Source organism: Lontra canadensis, unplaced genomic scaffold, assembly GCF_010015895.1.
Source record: "Lontra canadensis isolate GAN:19392208 unplaced genomic scaffold, GSC_riverotter_1.0 scaffold156, whole genome shotgun sequence".
Taxonomy (NCBI): domain Eukaryota; kingdom Metazoa; phylum Chordata; class Mammalia; order Carnivora; family Mustelidae; genus Lontra; species Lontra canadensis.
Window position 1 is genome coordinate 2,090,611 of NW_022631150.1, and position 15,786 is coordinate 2,106,396.

At 41.9% G+C, this 15,786-nt stretch overlaps 1 protein-coding gene across 10 annotated transcripts in view; it reads right to left on the reverse strand.

The window, feature by feature from the left end:
- Positions 1 to 15,786, reverse strand: part of MAP7 (microtubule associated protein 7) — a 167,040-nt gene that overhangs the window by 51,704 nt on the left and 99,550 nt on the right. For all 10 annotated transcript variants that reach the window (XM_032844835.1, XM_032844829.1, XM_032844836.1 and 7 more), the window contains 2 exons: positions 8,938 to 9,036; positions 1,511 to 1,588 (listed from right to left, as the gene is read on the reverse strand). In XM_032844835.1, the coding sequence (XP_032700726.1) occupies positions 1,511 to 1,588; positions 8,938 to 9,036 (177 nt within the window). The remainder of the gene's footprint in view (positions 1 to 1,510; positions 1,589 to 8,937; positions 9,037 to 15,786) is intronic.

Consider the following 15,786-nt stretch of genomic DNA (forward strand, 5'->3'; position numbering starts at 1 on the left):
TAGGACGGTTAAGACCTGACCCGGCTGGATGGGACAGAGAGGGGAGAGAACTCAACAGCTAATCCTTGGACCCATCCAAAGACAGTGCAAATACCAGCCATCTCAGAGCAGGTGGGCAGTTGCTTCTTTGTGCTTATCTGGAGTCTCTTTCTGCTTGGGTTGCTCTGCCTTTCCTCTGTTCTGATCTACTTGTCAAACCAACCTGAATCAGGGAGCAGTGGGCATACCTCCCAGGAGCAAGAGACCCAGGCTGCAGAGTATGTGGGGGAAAGCATCAGCCTGAGGTTCCACCAGGAACCCACCTGCCTGCAGCAAGCCTATCAGCAACAGGGAACTTCAAGCCTGGGCAGAAAGCTAGGCACACAAAAGCAGCAGAGCTCAATCCCTTCCACCAAGTTGTTGAAATTTGTGTCAAAAAGACTTTGGCAGCAAAAGAACTGACCTGGCATGCCCATTATGGCAAAGGAGAGAACAAGGCCCTTGTTGGAAGAATTAAGTAATGTCAGTAGACTTCTGAAAACCAGCGTCCCGTCAATTTCACAGATTTGGGTTTGTGGATTAGAACAATAGAAAAGATGGGGTACACATGCTGGGTTCTCCCATCAAAACATGAATTCTTACAAAATGCAGTGGAACTCTAGAAAAGTTAGGGGTCATCCACTGGGAACATGCTAATAACCTTGGTCAGTCCTAGTTTTAAATGACAGAGACATTCTGCAACACTGAGACAAGCTAACCGGACATTTCGTCTTTCCAAGGCACTTAAGGAGAGCATCCTGTTTTAGCAGTTCGGCATAAATGGACATCAAAGTAAAGGAGGAGTTAGCATGAGCATCCTTGCTCAGTGTTCTAGAGGACACTGATGCTTTGATCTTGGCTTCCTGGTAAGGTCATTCCTGGGAGCTTACCAGCTCCCTTACCAGGACGGTATGGCCAATACCACAGTTGCTAACCTTTCACAAAGACCTTAGGTAGCAAAAGAAAAATCAGACGGCTCAGCACTAGGTTCTGCACTCTTCTGGCAGCAAGGCTGGTCGCATCGGTCTATAAATTCAGCAGCAGGGTTATTTTATTATGGGAAGCAGGAAGTGCCCCAGTAGTCTACACTCTCATGACTCTTCTTCACATAAAAGAGAACCATAAGCTTACTGTCCTTGTGTTCTGTTTTTTTTTTTTTTTTAGAGCTGTAAAATGTAAGCTGAGCCATCGAGCCTGTCATACATACATTCTCTCCTGCACCACATTAAACTGTGATTACAATAAAAGAAGGGAAAAGGACCTTAACCTTGGGCTGGGCCTTCCTGTTACTTAGAATTTGGTCCCCTGTTTCTATCACATACTAAATTCTGTTTCACATCCATCTGTACGATTCTCAAAGGCACGTCAGCGAGCATAGTCATTAGAGTGATGTCTATGTGAGCAATGGTTAAGTGGCCATTAGTCTTGAGGTGAAAGGTAACATCTCAACGACAGTGTCCCTGAAGGAGGGATGAGGGCTGGGGATGGATACCTAGCTGCTTTTCGCGCTCCTCGCGGCGCTCCCTGGCCAGCCGCTGCCGGTCATCGACCCGTAGCACGAGAGGAGGGTCTGCAAAGGAGATAAAACACATAAGCAGAAGAGTGGATTTTCTCTTAACAATATACTTTGATAAATATCTTTTTAGCTAGTAAATTCGATGAATGAGATATTACTATGTCTTACAACAACTGGTATATAGGACTATAGTTTTGGTGATATGCCTTATTATTATGATTTTTTCTGAGAATTTTCAAGCATTTTTCTCCTGCTTAAAAACATTATGTGAGAGTAGATCCTAAGAGTTCTCATCACAAGGAAAAAACCACCCCCCCTTTTTTTCTTTCCTGTATCCTCAGGAGATGAGGGATGTTAACCTGACTGTGGTGATCATTTCACAGCACAGCTAAGTCAAGTCACTGTGCTACATACCTTAAACTTATAGCCTGCTCTATGTCAGTTCTAGCTCAACAAAAATGGGAAACAAGTTCTAGAAAAAAAATAAAAAGACACACAGCCTGCCCACCCCCCCCTCCAAAACCCATGATGTAAAAACATAACTGTAGCCTTTTGACTATTTCTGTCCAGCAACAGATATGATGCTTGGGTTCCTAAGCTAGTGAACTTCTATCATTTTTATGCTTTAAAAAGTCTGTTCCTCAACAGCAAACAGAATCCTAAGTGAAGTTCTACTGAATAGAGGTTCACCAGCTGAATGCAAAAAGCCCAGCTTTGGAGTCACACAGGCAAGAGTCCACTTTCTGTCCTGTCTCTCACTTGCTAGGTAAATTTGGCTGAGTTACTCACCAACTCTCTTAGTCTCAAGTTAATTAGGGCATGGGTTTCATGGATTCTTTTTTCTTAAGATTTTATGTATTTATTTTAGACAGAGAGAGATGGAGTGAGAGAGAACGAGCATAAGCAGGGGGACCGGCAAGCAGAGGGAGAGGGAGAATCAGGCTTCCCGCTGAGCAGGGAGCCCAACATGAGACTCGATCCCAGGACCTCGGGATCACGACCTAAGTCCAAGGCAGATGCTTAACTGATGGAGGCACCCAAGCGCCCCCTGCGTTTTGATGTATTACCTACAAAACGAGAATAAATAGAACCAATCTCACATCACTGTAAGAACTAAATGAAATGCTTGAAACGGTGTTAGTTACGTGCCTCACACATAAGCCTCAGTTCACTCATTCATTCACTGATAACATGGTGAACATCAACTCTGCACCAGGCATTGTTCTAGGTACTGAAAAGAAAGCAATCGAGGAAAAAAAAAATCTCTGCCCTTGTAGGGACTGCATTCTATTCAGGGAGAATTTTACGAACAGGATAAATAAGAGATACGAAATGAAAAAAGGGGGCTGGGGCGTCTGGGTGGCTCAGCTGGTTAAGTGTCTGACTTTGGCTCAGATCATGATCTCGGGGTTCTGGCATGTAGCCCCATGTGGCTGCTCTGCACTCAGCAGGGAGCCTGCTTCTGCCCTTCCCCCTCCTTGCATGTGTCCTCTAATAAATAGAAAAAATCTTTAAAAAAATGAAAAAGGGGAAAATATACTGAACGTTAGTTTGAGATAAATGCTAAGGGGACAACAAAGCAATAAAGTGGATTGTGACATGGCAGGAAGGGACTGTTTAACATTTTAGACAAGGGCCAAGGGAGGCCTAACTGATGTAACTTCTACGTGTAAAACCCTGATGGAAAGGACACATGGATGTGCAGATATTCCAGGAGATGGGAAGCAAGCACAAAGGCCCTGAGATTAAGAGCACATAATGTGCTCAAGAAACGGGTAGATCTACGAGCCTGGAGTGGAGTGAGATCACAAGCAATGGGGCCAGACCTGTAAGGGCCATGGCACGGGGCTCCCTGGTCACAGGGAGGACTCTGGATGGCACTCCAAGCGAGACACTGCTGCGGGTTTCCCAGCAGAGAGCTATACTAATGCGCTCACTCTGCTACTATATAAACAAGCAAAATGATGATGATAATTACCTCAAAATCAGGTTTATTTTCTCTTCTCTTAAACTGACATATTTTTAAGATCTCATGTTAAAAATAGAAAGCTAGTGGGACAATATTTTAGATAGCATGGTGGTGGTTCATCAACAAATTGAAAGGCCCTCCATCCCAAAGGCCTATTGAATGCCACGGGATTTGTACATGGAGGGGGAACAGAAACCGTAGAAAAGGCCCATCAGGAGCCTGCAAAAACCTGGCAGTGAGAATCACGTGCAAGACTAAGTGATAGTATTTTATGCTTTTCCTTTCTTTTTCTTTTATTTTTTAAGATTTTATTTATTTGACAGAGATCACAAGTAGGCAGAGAGGCAGGCAGAGAGCGGGGTAGGGAAGCAGGCTCTCCACAGAGCAGAGAGCCCGACACGGGGCTCGATCCCAGGACCCTGAGATCACGACCTGAGTGGAAGGCAGAGGCTTAACCCACTGAGCCACCCAGGCACCCCTCTTTTATTTTCTTTTAAGGTATGAGTTTTAGAAACTGGTCAAAGGACCCCTACCAGTAGCTCACATTTATTAGGATACTTACTTTTCAGACTTACTGATTATTTATGAGATTTCAAATATTGTTTGTGTAAGAAAATATGGCTCCTGGCCCCAAAAGCTTTACTTCTGGAATCTGAAAATGGGCACGTGGCCTCCCACACAGGCACCTGGTTATGAGCCATACACGGGGTTGTTTTACTGTCATTTGTTTCTGGTGAAAAGAAATGACAGCATGACAAATGGCATTTGCAAGAAAGAACTATCTGAGAACAAGTCAAAATGCAGTTAGAAGAGACCTTCAATGATTACTTACGACTTAAGTAATATGCCTTAAACAATGAGGTTTACCTGTTAATAAACACTTATTTAACTATATATAACCCCCAAGTCAATTTTATTAAAAAAGACTTTATATAAAAAAGACATAAGCACTTTACAGAAAGTCCACAAAATAGTTTAGGGGTGCCTAGGTGGCTCAGTCAGTTAAACGTCTGCTCTTGATTTCGGCTCAGGTCACAATCTCCAGGTGGTGAGATCGAGCCCCGCATCTGGCTCTATGCACTGCATGGAGCCTGCTTGACATACTCTCTCTCCCTCTGCCTTTGCCCGCCTCCCCGCTCCCATACTTTCTTTCTCACTCAATTAATAAATATCTTAAAAAATACTTTAATTCCTTTGAATTACATTTACAATTTCTGTCACAGACTATCAATAAGAAGGGTGTGACATTTCTAGCTTACTTTCAAGTACTTGCCAAATTTCAGGCAAAATTTTGAAAAAAATTTTTGAAGGGAAGATTTTAATAACAACGTATGGGACACACACCCCCTCACCTATCCTCTTCTAACCAAACCAACCCTGAGAGCTCCAAATCAATAACAATATCAATAACCCAATTACACACTATAATGGTTGCTGTTTGGATACACAGTAGGAAAACAGCACTACACGAGGTGATTTCCATAATATCATTTCATATGAAGATTATGCTCATCACATGTAATAAACTCCACCCTGACTGATCGTGTAATATATAAGAAACAAGGACGTATAGACTGCTGCACAAACATATCAATCAATAGCTAAAAATAAGGCCAATGCTTACAAGTATAATGATTCCTGCTGACCTTGTTTTGAGCGCTGGAATGATAATCACTATTCATTTGGAATCAGATTTTGAGGAAGTAAAGAATTAGGGCACGGTGATTGTGATATCCTAGAGATGATTTTGGTTGGTTTAGGAACCTGGCATTAGAAAAACGCTGAACTATAGAGGGAAAAAGGCATTCAGGTCATTTTTTGTTTTTTGTTTTTTTAAAGATTTTATTTATTTATTTTAGAGAGAGTGGAGGGGAGAGGGAGAGAGAATCTCAAGCAGACGCTGTACTGAGCACCCTGAGCCCGACGGTGGGGCTCCATCTCAGGAGCCTAAGATCGTGACCCTGAGATGGTGACCTGAGCTGAAACCAAGAGTCAGATACTCAAAACTGACTGAACCACCCAGGCACCCCAAGGCATTCAGTTTAAATTCTGTTTCCATCCTTCTGATTACATCCAGTCACTTGGGTGCCAGAATGTCAATAATATTGCTGGTGGATTAGAGATGGGGTGGGGAGGAACAGAGCCTTGTTGGTTTTGTTCACTGCGTATTCCCAGTGTTTAGGACCACATCTGGCAGAAAGGAGAACATTTAGAAGCATCTGTTGAACAAATGAGCAAACAACCTTCGCTAACTTTCACAGCCTTTAAACTCCCCCAACATACACCAGTGGGGCAAACAAACAGCAATCTCGTATTTGATAACAGACTTAAAAAAAATAAATGCTGAACAGTCACCATTTTAGTAACCAAAAACTGATAAAAATCATCTTTAAAGCGAGGTTTCCAAAAAGAAAAAAATTGAATAGTTCCAAATAAAGAGTGAATTTTCTAGGATTCTTTGTCTCCCTCTCATCTCCAACCCTTACGTCCCTTTTCCCTGCAACAAAATCAAGGTGAAGGAAGTAAATGAACGTCCTGTACATTTCACATCGTTTCCTGACAGATCTAATCACTGTCAGAAGGAAAAGTTTTCAGAGCAACAGAACGTTGCTGTGAGTTCACCTGCAGCTGCCCTCCACATTCAACTTCTGGCTGAGACGACTTGAAGCAGGGGGCTGACCACCCAAACTGGGGCACTTTTAAGAGTGACAGGAAGTGCTCCTGATATCCTGTCTTCAGTGACATGCATGAGCCTAGACCACAAAGGGGGAGCTCAGGGGCTCTTGAAGAAAGAAAATCAACTGACACGGACAAGGTTTTCTCAAGAGCTCACCAGGCTTTGACTTCGATCCGAACAGCTAGAGTTCACACAATAAATAACTTCACCAGGGCTTTTGCATCTTACAAAGCACTTTCACAAACATTATCATTTTGCTCTTCACAATAGCTCTACAAGCTGGCCAAGCACTTACTCCTTCAAGGACGAGTTCCCATGCCTGTTTTCCAAAGGAGAAAGCTGAGGGAAATGTCTGTGACCAAGGAAGGTGGCACGGTGAAGTGTCACAGCTAGTTCCTAAAACCAGATCTCTTGCTCAGCCCCGGGCCCTTCTGCACACCAGGGCACCCATGGAGGCAAGACAGTGGCAAGATGGAGCAGTCAGAGAAGGCCTGGAAGATTCCAAGGCCTGCATTCCTCTGTGAAGGAAACGACTTATAAATGCTAGTGAAGTGTTTCGTGGCTCTTTTAAAGACTTGTTGGTGGAGCGTGATAAAGGTATAGAAATTAAGAGGGATTTTTTTTTTAATGAATTTAAGTTTCTGCTTTTTTTTTTAGGTATGTACTGATCATGAAGAGAATGCCAATGTTCTCATCTAATTAGGTTACACTCTGAATCATCTGGAGGCAGCTGATGGCATCCTCAAGAGCCCTCACCTACTCTGTAGACATGGACAGATCCGTGACTTTACAAATGGTCTCTTTCTGTCTGGGTCCAAGTATTCACAGCTGAGAGCACTTGTCTTTCCCAGATAACATGAGACATACTATGCCCATACTTATAAATCACAAGGGCCTCCTATGCCTGTTTCCAAGATAAAATATTAACAACTTGAATGTTATTAATATCAAAGAGATGTTCTAGAGTCTTTCAATAATTTTAAGTATCAGAAGGTAAAAGATGGGAAAACATTTAACTAAAATTTACTGGGTTAAAAGAGACCCCAAGAAATCATTTGGTCAGACTGCCCATTTTGGGTTGAGGACAATATTCAAAATATTCCAAAATTTAGTATATACTTTACTTTTCACCACCCTACCCCCAAGTTCCAGAGAATGAAAATTAATAGACTGCTCTAGTCAGACATTCCCATGACTTGTATCTCATAGAAGTAACAGGTTTTACTCAAGACTAGCCATCCAACATGAAATCTCTTCTATCATCCTTTGGAGATACTAAGGAAAACAACATGGTGGTTTTAAAAGCAAGACCTTCATATGTACATCAGCTTATCTATACATATTTATAAAAGAAAGGAAACACATCATTCTCAAAAGACACAATATGAGTGACTGCCAGAGAGGTGAGGGGTGGAGGGGAACGGGCAGAACGAGTGAGGGGAGTGCAAGGTATAGACGTCCAGTTAGGGAATGAATGAGTCACAAGGGTAAAAGGTACAGCACAGGGAATACAGTCAAAACAAGGGGAAAACAGTGCATAGCATTTAGCAAATGTTCAGTTCTCATGGTAAGACAAATGAAGTTTCCATGCTAAAGGATCCTCACTTAAGTGTAAGGAACCTAAGTGCCCTAGAATAAGGCCTGGGAGCATAGGGGCCCTGCTTTGCTCCTCCAGTCCCTGTCATGGTCCCAGGCACAGGATAATTACTCATTAAGTAGTAGATGGTGGATGAAAGGTAGGTGGGTACATGAACAGATGGAAAGGCAAACTGACTAAGTAGAGAGTCTCAGCTTGCTAATTAAAATTGCACTGAAACTACACATCATCTTCCACTAATGGCTGGTCATACAGTCTGGCAATAGTACTTGTTAGTTGTCCTTCATTTAAGCAAGAAGCCAGATTTATCTGCTCTGTTAAGATCTTTCCCACATGGAAACCCCACCAACCCACCCCCGCTAAACTACAAATAATGGGGGAATGTTTTGTTTGAGGCTAGAAAGAGTGATTTCCATCTTTATTCTCACTGATTCACTGTTCTTGAGTGACTTTGGTCTCGGATGCTGCATGAAGTAGGCTTCCAAGTCCCTCATGAGGGGGTCAATTTGCCTTTGCCTCTCTTTGCTTGTTTACCATCATACTGGACAGTGGGCTCTGTCAAGGGCCACACAATGGCTGTTGGACACCTGGAAGCAACTTCATTGTCTTCAACTGTTTATGTTTACAGGCTGTTTGCTTCTTTGTATCACTGAGTGGAAGAGACCATGAATCACAGTCTATTAAATGAAATTACCATGTAGGTGTACAATCATTGCAGACAAAAGAGAACAAAAACATAATTTGTACCAGCTTTGCTATGTATGAAGATTTCCTTAAATGGCTTCTGAAAATGTCACAAGAAAAGATATGCAATAATGCTGGGCACACAGGTACAAAAAGTTGTGGCGCACGCACCATTACAAAAAAGAATACAAAAACGATTACCTCTTATACATTGCTGGACAGTAAACAATGCACCCACATGCATTATCTCGCTGATTGTCAAAATGATTCTGAGAAGTAAGCAGGGCATGTGTTTGAATCTCCATTTTAGAAAGAGAAAATCAAGGCTGTAAGAGGTTCTCGGACTTAAATTCATATAAGCCAGTAGGAGTTGTTGTGTTTTGGTAGCAGGATAGAAACTAAGCGCTCCTAAATTCCAGCATGCCTTAAGGCTTTAGGGATAACTTGTTTTCTACAGCAAATGACATGAATCGTACCTGGTTTACTTCCTGAATAGTTGCTATTCTGTCCCGAAATAGCAGAGGGATGGCTGGAGGTGGCAGTTTTCTTTTCTTGCACTTTGTAGCTTTCAGGCACTATACAAGTGAGACAAAGAGAAAAGACCATATTTAGTTTCTTAAAATTGATTCAGAAACATTCACCTATTCAATGTTTACTGTGAACCTTTGTATCAGGTACGAGGCTAGATTTAGGAAATAAAAAGATGAGGCTGTTACAACTCTTGCTGGCTCAGTGGGAAGGACACACCCCGAACTCAAGGGCTGTGGCTCAACCGATCCTCCAGCAGTAGCGTGTTCAAGGTTGGTCCCAGTTTATACATAAAGCAAGCACATGGAAGCATGACTGGTATCCAAAGTCTCTGATCTCAGTTCTTAGAAAGCTCATGCATTAGGGACCCAATATTCCAAGAACATACCCAAGTGGGTCACTAGAAGGGAGCCAGGACATAAAATTTACTAGGATTTTGAAACAGCTACTGGCAAAAGTTCCGTAACACAGATTATTAAAGAGACTATGGGAAATGTATTCTAGGAAAGGAATGAAGGGCAGACATACCCGATAATTCTCTGGTTATGTCAAGTGCAGGATCCCATACTTTAAACATATTACTTTCTTTACCCCTATGTATTTTTCAAAGATTTTATTTATTTTTCAGAGAGGGAGAGCACAAGCAGGGGGAGCTGGAGGCAGAGGGAGAAGCAGGCTCCCCACGGGGCAAGGAGCCTGATGCAGAACTCAATCATAGGACCGAGGGGTCATGATCTGAGCTGAAGGCGGATACTTAACACACCGAGCCCCCCAGGCACCCCTTTACCCATATTACTTCAGTGTATTTCAAAGGATATTTAAAAGATGTCTGCTGCTGTCTCAGATACAAATTATGTCAAAAACCAAGCCCATAGGTTTCTGCCCCCTACTCTCTGCCTTATAACCTGCTCTGCTGTCTTCCTCACCAGCTGAGAATTCTGCCCTTCCAGCTGATCATGTCCCAAACCCTGGACTCACCCTTGATCCTCATGTTTAATCTGTTGGTAAGGTCTTTCCCCTCCCTCTACCTTATAAAACATTTTACCACCTCTCTGGCTGCCTCTCTAATCATCTCCTCCCTGTGTGACTACAATATACTCTTACCCAGTCTACCTGATCTTCCCACTGACCACCTTTAGTCTGTTTTCTTCGTAGTAGCCAGGGTGATCCCCTTAAAATACAAGTGGCGTCACCCCTCTGCTCAGAACTCTCCAATAGCTCCCAGCCTGCTTGGAGTAAAACCTAAGGTCTCCATCATGGCCCACAAGGTACCCCTTTCCTTCTGAATTACTCTGTTCTAGTCATCCTGACTTAGTCCATCCCAGAACCTTGGAAGGAATCGAAACATTCTTGTCTCTGATACCCACATGGATTTCACGTCCTCTGGGACTCTGCTCAAATAATCAGATAAGAAAATCCTCTTGAATTGTTTAAAATAGCAACCCCACCACTCAGCACTTCACACTCCTTCCCTGCTTTGTTTGGAGCCCTTGTCCCTGACATAGGACACATTCTCTCTTCATTAGGCTAAGGAAATTGGACATTATCTAGACAATAGGAATTACTTGATCAATGTTTTTGAACCAGAAAAGATGGGATGATAATTATGCTTTAAGAAGAGTAAATAATTTAAAAACTGTTCCTAAGACATACTGAGAAAAATTAGTAAAAAAAAATTCCCTAAATTTATCTTTGACCTCTAGAGAGCAATACACCAAATTTTTGTGGTATTAGCATGGAAAATTGTAGATAATGGGGTGCCTGGGTGGCTCAGGCAGTTAAGTGTTTGATTCTTGATTTCTCAGGTCATGATCTCAGGGTCTTGAGCTCGAGCCCTTCAATGGGCTCCGTGCTGAGCAGGGAGTCTAGTTGAGATTCTCTCTCTCTCCCTCCCCCTAACCCTGCGTACATGCACACACTCTCTCAAATAAATAAATCAGTAGATATTAACCATTATATTATTTTATTATACTTATTATTAATTATTAATTATTAACTATATATTATAATTAATATGTATTGACTAATATAGATAAAATCATAGACTAAACAGTAAAAGTATCTTATACAAATCTTTTATTATTGCTTACTTTGGATTTGTTTGCTTTAAATAATAGTTTCAAACACAGACATTGACTGGTTTAAGTTTTATCTATTGGGCTTTTTTGCCTTTATTTTCAAGGAAAGTTCTGTAAACATACAGTAAAAAATGAGCAGATAGCAAATAAAAGGCCTCATTCGGTGTCTTCTGATAGGACTTTGTCACTTGAAATTTTACCAGGCAAGTTACCACTGGAAAAGGGCTACATGGTGTGTAAATGTGCTTACACTGGAGGATGGTGGCTGGGAGAGAAACTGAAAGGAGTATGAGTGTAACCAGGATAGGCTCTGATTCTGATACTGATCTAGAAGGGAAATCAGTAAGTATGCTCGGTTCTTTAATGATGTCACATAACCTCTCATCCCACCTACTAAAAAGGAGTTGCCAGTTGTCACCATGTGGCAGGTGAAACCCAGGCTAACTGCTCTTGGCTCTAGGCTCACAACTTTAGAGAGATCCCTAAAGATACAAAAAAGTTGATGAAACTCAAAACTAGGAAAGTTTCTAACTCACTGTGTATAGAACAGCCTTTCACAGGGCTCCTGGGTAGAGCAGATGGTTAAGCGCAGTTAAGCACCTGACTCTTGGTTTCTGCTCAGGTCGTGATCTCATGGTTGTGAGATCAAGCCCTGTGTTGGGTTCTGCACGGAGTCTGCTTGAGATTCTCTTTTCCTTTCTATCTGGCCCTCTTGCTCATACTTGTGCTCATGCTCTCTCTAAAATAAATACATCGTGGGGTGCCTGGGTGGCTCAGTGGGATAAGCCTCTGCCTTCGGCTCAGGTCATGATCTCAGGGTCCTGAGATCAAGCCCTGCATTGGGCTGTCTGCTCAGCGGGGAGCCTGCTTTCCACCCCACCCCCACCTGCCTCTCTGCCTACTTGTGATCTTTGTCAAAGAAATACATAAAATCTTTAAAAATAAATAAATAAAATAAGTATATCTTTTAAAAGAAGAAACTTTCTCCTTATTCTGCAAGTCAATCTTATTAAAATTACTCATAAAGAAGTTAACTATTAAGAAACATAACAGAAAGAAGCAGAATATATCACATATTTGGAGTACTAGGATTATAATTTTCTTTTTGTTATATAGCTACCTCCGGCACACAGTAAGTAAAGCCTTAATTAGGAAGCTATTTATGGATCTGTTATATATTATTTTTACATAACTGAAAAAGAATTAGAACCATTTGTCTAGAACATATTTCAAATGTATTCCTTTCTTGCCTATATTTGACATAATTTAATCTTTCTCTGGTGACTGAATATCCGCAGGGCCCCCAGGTCCTGACAACAAACATCAATCCTAACTGGATATTATGTAACCGTCCACCAAGAAGGAGATTAAAAAGACTATAACACATGTTCAGTCCCAGTGATTTTTCCAAATAATCCCTGATAAAAGCTTTTTCTGGGGGGTGGGGAGCTATAATTGTTTCATAATCTTGAAATTCAAATGTAAAAAATATACTTGAATTTAACTGGAGGTCTGGTTACTTGAATGCCAGTTTATCTACTCCTGATTTCTACTGGAGCTGCTCTAGTGGAACATCTACTCGCCTGCCCTCCTACCATCCGGATCCCAGGGATTCATTGCTATCCCAGAAGACCTTCTGCATCTAACTCACAACAAGATGCATTGAAAATCTTAGAATTTTTAGGGGCGCCTGGGTGGCTCAGTTGGTTAAGCGACTGCCTTTGGCTCAGGTCATGATCCTGGAGTCCAGGGATCGCGTCCCACATCGGGCTCCCAGCTCCATGAGGAGTCTGCTTCTCCCTCTGACATTCTCCCCTCTTATGCTCTCTCACTCTCCCTCTCTAATAAATAAATAAAATCTTAAAAAAAAATCTTAGAATTTTTAATGCTCATGTAAAAATGACAGTTTAACTTAGTAAAGCAAAAGTAATTTTACAAACGGTCAGTCTGTTCATTATATATTGTTACAACTCTAACAATTATAAATTACAAATAATTGCTAATGTCTACCCTTTAGGTTGGACATTCATCTAAAGTTTTCAGGTTATCTTTCTACTTTTCTATCAGTCCACTTTTCCTTCCGCCTCTGTAAGAATCTTTACTTCTCCAACAACCTCTCTGGTTAATACTCTATTGTGATAAGGCAGAAGATATAAACTCAAACAGATCTGGACTCAGGTGACCTTCAGAAAGTTTCTCGACTTCTCTGAGTAGGTGTGTGTGGGGGGATATGGCCTCCCTCATAGGGCTGCTGGGAAGATGGGAGGATTAATGGAGAAGATGCGTGGGAAGAATCTGCCATAGAGCTTAGTGCACAACAGGTATTTAACACACTCCTTTTCTCTCTTTCTCTCTTCCGATGAGGTCCTGGGCCTTCCTCAACCACGGTACTTGCCGCACTTGGCATGGTGTAGCAGTGTGTTTGGAAGTTTCCAGGAGGTGATGTGTGCTCTGGAGTCAGCTGAGCTTGCTGTGCCCTTAACCGGGTTTCAAATCTCAGCACATCACTTAACCTCTCAGCCTTAATTTTCCCATCTGTAAAGAGGGACAACACTAAGTTTCAGGGTTGTGAAAATTAATGAGAGCACTGGGCCCACCACAAGGCTCAATAACTGGTAGAAAGCATTTTTTTTTTTTTTTTTTTTTTGCTCTCTCCTTATTCCCTACACAAATGTAGGAAACTGGGTTTCCATTTCCCCAGGGCTTTGCTCATGCAGCACTAATGGGGAAAGTAACCTATGTCAACTTGGTGACAGGGTCCTGGGGAGCAAAGTCTGGCTCAGCTGCTGGTTTCAGAGGTTTCCAACTCAGCAACAATCACACCTCCTGGGGACCCTCAGGGTAGTAGGTGGGGCTTATTGGTATGGTTTTTAGGGTACAACCTGTCTTTGGAAGAGGTAATCCTCAGTGTTTCTGGGACTTAGATGACAGCTTCAAGAGACAGAATGCCCTTCAAGTTACTACTGCATTAAGTAAATATGAGCTTTAAAAAACAAAAACAAAAACAAAAACAAAAACCCCCAAACCCAAACACTCCATTGTAATAATGAGAAAGAAAATCTTTTTCTTATTTTTTTAAACAAAGTACAGGGAATTTCACTACTTGAGAACATGATGAAAGTAATTTACTGAAGATTTCCAACATTTAAAAAACTGGAAATCCTAGGTAACTCGCAGACAGGATTGAATATACCTTTTTTCCCCCCTCCATTAAAAAAATACCATTTTTTAAATGACTCAGGTGACTTTCCAGTATTAATTTGAATCTCTTTCATTTTTTATAAAGAAAACTGAGTCATATAGCACAAAGCTCAATAAGTCTTTGCTAGCCTTATAAAGTCTCTATTGATCTTCCTGCTAGCTTGAAAGCTTTATGCCATTAGTGTCACATGTGTGAGTGTGAAAGGCAAGAGGAAGGATGCAGAGAAGCATCCTTGTGGTCTGGGGCTCTGTCTCTCTCCAAACTGCTCCGAAACAAAATACAGAGATGGCTGACGTTTGGAGCTTTCACCTAGTAAAAATCCTGCAGCCACTAAGTGCCATAAACGAGCTTGTGAAATCCATATCCTCTACGAGTCACTGCATTCCTTGCCATGTCTTCCCATAAAGGGTACGGGTTCTTGCTGCTCTGTTTCTATTTTGGGCTGTATGGTCTGGCTGAAGAGTCTCTCCCAACTGATCAGAATAACTGGTTCAACAAATGCTTAATTTAGTAAAAAAGCTTACTCTAATAAGACATTTAGGATTTCAATCTTAGGAATCAGCCTGAGTTTAAATCTCACTGAATGGTATGTGGCCTTGACGTCCACAGGGATAATATATTTCTTTACCATTTTTTAAAAAAGATTTATTTATTTTAGAGAGAGAGAATATGTGTGCACATGAGCGGGGGGAGGGGCAAGGGAAGACGGGGAGAGAGAATCTCAAGCAGACTCAGTCTGAGTGCAAGATGGGGCTCGGTCTCCCAACCCTGAGGTCATGACTTGAGCCAAAATTAAGAGTTGGGCATTAAACCGACTGATGTACCCAGGTGCCCCTTTCTGTCACTATTTTTAACAGAGTTTAGCCATTAGGCCCAGCTCTGTATGAGTTCTTTGCTATATTGTTCAGTTGGACTTGGTGGACATGCAGTTCAGGGTATACAAATAGCTTTGGGGGAGAGTAAACTAGAAGACAGAACTAGAGGTTGAACCATAGGCAAATGCCTTTTTTTTTTTTTTTTTTTGAGGATTTTATTTATTTCACAGAGAGAGAGAGAGAGTGCAAGCATGGGGAGGGGCAGAGGGAGAAGCAGGATCCCCCGGTAGAGCGAGAAGCCCAATATAGGACTCGATCCTAGGTCCCTGGGATCACAGCCTAAGGCGCAGGCAGATGCTTACCTGACTGAGGCACCCAGGGGTCCCAGCAATTGCCGTTTTTGTAGTGAAAAATGGTTGAATATTGCAACTTCATAGGTCTCAACCTAATAGTTTCAATTTATCTGTGCAGAAAAGACTTCACACAGCAGACGTTAGAGAGCTCTCCTTAGGAAGGCCTGGTTTTGCTCCAATAAATCTTAGCAGGAGTCTGACTCCATGCTGAGTCTTGAGTCTTCCTCGTAAATCACAGAGCCTGGGGTGGTCTTGCCAGACCCACAGCACACTAAACAAATCACTTAGTTGAAAAATTTGGCTGCAGAGCACTGTTATGGCAATTGAAGAATGTTTTTGGTTTAAAAAC